Source organism: Lactuca serriola, chromosome 5 (assembly GCF_051521515.1).
Source record: "Lactuca serriola cultivar US96UC23 chromosome 5, Lser_US96UC23_V15, whole genome shotgun sequence".
Classification (NCBI taxonomy): domain Eukaryota; kingdom Viridiplantae; phylum Streptophyta; class Magnoliopsida; order Asterales; family Asteraceae; genus Lactuca; species Lactuca serriola.
The window spans coordinates 50410790-50411696 of NC_136412.1; the positions used below are offsets into that span (position 1 = coordinate 50410790).

The 907-nt window shown below is 48.7% G+C and overlaps 1 protein-coding gene across 1 annotated transcript; it reads right to left on the bottom strand.

Annotated features, from left to right (window-relative positions):
• Positions 1 to 250: 250 nt before the first annotated feature.
• Positions 251 to 592, bottom strand: LOC145049505 (uncharacterized). The gene has a single exon (XM_078997900.1). It carries the CDS (start codon positions 590 to 592, stop codon positions 251 to 253), a length of 342 nt encoding a protein of 113 aa, XP_078854026.1.
• Positions 593 to 907: the final 315 nt, after the last annotated feature.

Sequence of the window (907 nt, forward strand, 5' to 3'; positions counted from 1 at the left end):
AAGAGGGTGTGCGGCCGTAAACGTTCTTTTATAGTGCTAAGGGAGGCTACTGGGGTGGATAATGACGTTTATAAAGGGGCCAATCCCAAAATTTAGGGTTTTCTTTAAACAGCTCGGACTCGCCGAGTCAGTCCCATTCAGTGTTTCCTGATCTCATGACCCTACTCGACGAGTTGACCTCCCAACTCGTTGAGTCCATGCATAATCCTTTCCGATTCAAACCAGGAGTTACAAGTCTCCCCCACTTGAACTAGACTTCGTCCGTGAAGTCTGCTAACTCAAACAAATTGGGGTAATGATCTCGCATCTCCTCTTCCGATTCCCAAGTCCATTCGGATCCCTTCCAATGTTGCAATTGCACTTTCACCAGTCTTACTTCCTTATTCCGAAGAACCTTCCTCTTCCTATCCAATATGGCAACGGGCTTCTCAATGTAGTTCAAGCTCTCGTCCACCTGGATATCATCCAACGAGACAATCGCAACCTCGTCTGTGACACACTTCTGAAGTTGCGACACATGGAACGTGTTGTGAATTTGTCTAAGCTCCTCTGGCATATCCAAGCGATATGCCACTTTTCCCACCCAGGCCATGATCCTGAACGGGCCTATATACCGAGGCCCCAGCTAGCCTGTCTTCTGAAACGTGATGATCCCTTTCCAGGGTGACACCTTCAGCAGCACGAAATCTCCTACCTGAAACTCAAGATCTGATCGTCGTCGGTCAGCATAGCTTTTCTGACGGCTTTGCGCGACCCGCAACCAGTCGCACACCTGTTGAATCAAACACGTAGTCTTGAGCACTACCTCAGTGCTTCCCATGACCTGGTTTTCAACCTCATCCCAACGAACCGGGGTCCTACACCTCCGACCATATAACATCTTAAATGGAGCTTGATCGATACTAGC